General features: G+C 65.7%; 1 protein-coding gene across 1 annotated transcript in view; it reads right to left on the reverse strand.

Annotated features, from left to right (window-relative positions):
- The window catches only part of CCNB1IP1 (cyclin B1 interacting protein 1), a 6,391-nt gene extending 3,270 nt beyond the window's left edge, over window positions 1-3,121 (reverse strand). Inside the window, exons 1-2 of the mRNA XM_026060799.1 lie at window positions 2,771-3,121; window positions 196-499 (exon numbers count right to left, since the gene is read on the reverse strand). Of these exons, the coding sequence (XP_025916584.1) occupies window positions 196-499; window positions 2,771-3,067 (601 nt within the window). The 5' untranslated portion in view covers window positions 3,068-3,121. The remainder of the gene's footprint in view (window positions 1-195; window positions 500-2,770) is intronic.
- Window positions 3,122-3,210: the final 89 nt, after the last annotated feature.

Genomic DNA, 3,210 nt, shown 5'->3' on the forward strand with positions numbered 1-3,210 from the left:
GGCCATCTTCCCCTTCCCCACGGCGGCCATCTTCTCCTTCCCACAATCCCCCCTTCCCCACGGCGGCCATCTTTTCCCTTCCGCATGGCGGCCATCTTCTTCTCCACAGTCCCCCTTTCCCCACGGCGGCCATCTTCCCTCCTTCCCCACGGCGGCCATCTTCCCTCCCTCCCCACGGCGGCGGCGCCTCCTCACCCGTGGGCAAAGCCGAGGCGGGCAGGCCGCGCCCGCCGGCGGCCATGTTGCGGAGGCGCAAGCCGTCGTAGAGGCCCTGCAGCTTCTGGTACTGGCGGTTGCGCTCCATGAGGCGCTCGGAGAGAGCCGTGAACTTGCCCTGGTATTCCTCGAGGAGGCGCTTGAGCGAGGCCACCTCGGCGCGCACGGCCGCCGCCTCGGCCTCCTTGTCCTGGAGGCGGCGGGCGCAGGCCCGTTCCGCCTGCCGCAGGCGGCCTTCCGCTTGGCTCGAGGCGTATTCCTGGTAGAGGCGCTCCTGGTGCACCTGCGGGCCGGAGGGGACGCTCGGAAAAGGCGTTCGGAGAAGACACATGGAGGAGACACGAGGAGGAGATGCGTGGAGGAGGTGCTCGGAAAAGACGTTCAGAGAAGACGCTCAAAGACACGCGGAGAAGACGCGCGGAGGAGACGCACGGAGAAGATGCTTGGAGAAGACGCTCAGAGAAGATGCGCGGAGGAGACGTTGGAGGAGACGCGCGGAGGAGACGCGCGGAGGAGACGCATGGAGGAGACACTCGGAGAAGATGCTTGGAGAAGACGCTCAGAGAAGACACGCGGAGGAGACACTCAGAGAAGACGCTCGGAGGAGACGCACGGAGAAGATGCTTGGAGAAGACACGCGGAGGAGACGCGCGGAGGAGATGCGCAGAGGAGACGCGCAGAGGAGACTTTCAAAGACACTCGGAGGAGATGCTCGGAAAAGACGCTCGGAGAAGACACTCGGAGGAGACACACAGAGGAGACAAAGACACGCGGAGGAGACGCCCGGAGGAGACGCTCGGAGAAGAGGCTTGGAGAAGATGCTCGGAGGAGACGCCCGGAGGAGACGCCGGGAAGAGACGCCGGGAGGAGACGCCGGGAGGAGACGCCCGGAGAAGACTCTCGGAGGAGACGCTCGGAAAAGACGCTCGGAGAAGACGCTCAAAGACGCGCGGAGTAGACGCCCGGAGAAGACGCCCGGAGGAGACGCCGGGAGGAGACGCCGGGAGGAGATGCTTGGAGAAGACTCTCGGAGGAGACGCGCGGAGGAGACGCCCGGAGGAGACGCCGGGAGGAGACGCCGGGAGGAGACGCGCGGAGAAGAGTCTCGGAGGAGACGCTCGGAGGAGACGCTCGGAGAAGACGTTCGGAGAAGACGCTCAAAGATGCGCGGAGGAGACGCCCGGGGAAGACACGCGGAGGAGACGCTCGGAAGAGACGCGTGGAGGAGACGCCCGGAGGAGACTCTCGGAGAAGATGCTTGAAGAAGATGCATGGAGAAGACGCTCGGAGAAGATGCTTGGAGAAGACGCTCGGAGGAGACACACGGAGGAGACGCACGGAGAAGACGCACAGAGAAGATGCTTGGAGAAGACTCTCGGAGGAGACGCTCAGAGGAGACGCTCAGAGGAGACGCGCGGAGAAGACGCTCGAAGAAGATGCTTGGAGAAGACGCTTGGAGAAGACGCTCGGAGAAGACATGTGGAGGAGACGCCAGGAGGAGACGCGCGGAGGAGACGCGCGGAGGAGACGCCAGGAGGAGACACCAGGAGGAGAAGACGCTCGGAGGAGAAGACGCTCGGAGGAGACGCGCGGAGGAGAAGACGCTCGGAGGAGACGCCGGGAGGAGACGCCCAGAGGAGACGCGTGGATGAAGACCATTGGAGGAGACGCCCAGAGGAGATGCCGGGAGGAGACGCTCGGAGGAGACGCCCGGAGGAGACGCCAGGAGGAGACGCCAGGAGGAGACGCCCGGAGGAGAAGACGCTCGGAGGAGAAGACGCTCGGAGGAGAAGACGCTCGGAGGAGACGCGTGGATGAAGACCATTGGAGGAGACGCCCGGAGGAGATGCCGGGAGGAGACGCTCGGAGGAGACGCCCGGAGGAGACGCCAGGAGGAGACGCCCGGAGGAGACGCCAGGAGGAGACGCCCGGAGGAGACGCTCGGAGAAGATGCCTGGAGGAGAAGACGCTCGGAGGAGACGCCCGGAGGAGAAGACGCTCGGAGGAGACGCCCGGAGGAGACGCGCGGAGGAGAAGACGCTCGGAGGAGACGCCGGGAGGAGACGCCCGGATGAAGACCATTGGAGGAGACGCCCGGAGGAGACGCCGGGAGGGGACGCTCGGAGGAGACGCCTGGAGGAGACGCCCGGAGGAGATGCCAGGAGGAGACACTCGGAGAAGACGCCCGGAGGAGACGCCCGGAGGAGATGCTCGGAGAAGACGCCCGGAGGAGACGCCCGGAGAAGATGCTTGGAGAAGACTCTCGGAGGAGACGCGCGGAGAAGACGCACGGAGAAGATGCTTGGAGAAGACTCTTGGAGGAGACGCTGGGAGGAGACGCGCGGAGGAGACGCTCGAAGAAGATGCTCGGAGAAGACGCTTGGAGAAGACGCTCGGAGAAGACGCGTGGAGAAGATGCTTGGAGAAGACGCGCGGAGAAGACACGCGGAGGAAACGCGCAGAGGAGACGCGCGGAGAAGGAAGAGGAAGAAGAAGGCGAGAAGGAAACAAGGCAGACAAAATGGCCGCCCCACCCGCCCCTCCTGCCGCTCACCTGGTAGGTCCAGAAGGCCAACGCACGTGAGCTGATGTCCAGCACCACGTCGGGCCGCAGGCCGGCCAACACCATGGCTTTGTATTCCTCGGAAGGGCTCAGCTCGGTGCGGACGATGTCCAACTTGCCGGCCAAGGCGCTGCCGCAAGCCGGGCACACGGCCGGCGAGCGGCTGAACTCGCCGCTGCCGTGCGGGTCGCAGAAGACGTGCGAGCAGGCCGTCACCCAGGCGTAACCCGCCAGCTTGGCCCGGCACTTGGGGTAGTTGCACAGCAGCAGGTCTTCGCACAGCGCCATCGCGGCGGCGGCTGCAAAGATGGCGGCGGAGGGGGTTCCCGCCTCGTCGGCTCGGCCCCGGCGCAGCTGCTCGAGGTGGAGCGACGTGGCTGCTCTGTGGGGTAAGTGGGAGCGGTGGGGGGCTCAAGATGGCTACCGTGGGG

This window comes from Apteryx rowi, unplaced genomic scaffold, assembly GCF_003343035.1.
Source record: "Apteryx rowi isolate R43461 unplaced genomic scaffold, aptRow1 scaffold_1706, whole genome shotgun sequence".
Lineage (NCBI taxonomy): Eukaryota > Metazoa > Chordata > Aves > Apterygiformes > Apterygidae > Apteryx > Apteryx rowi.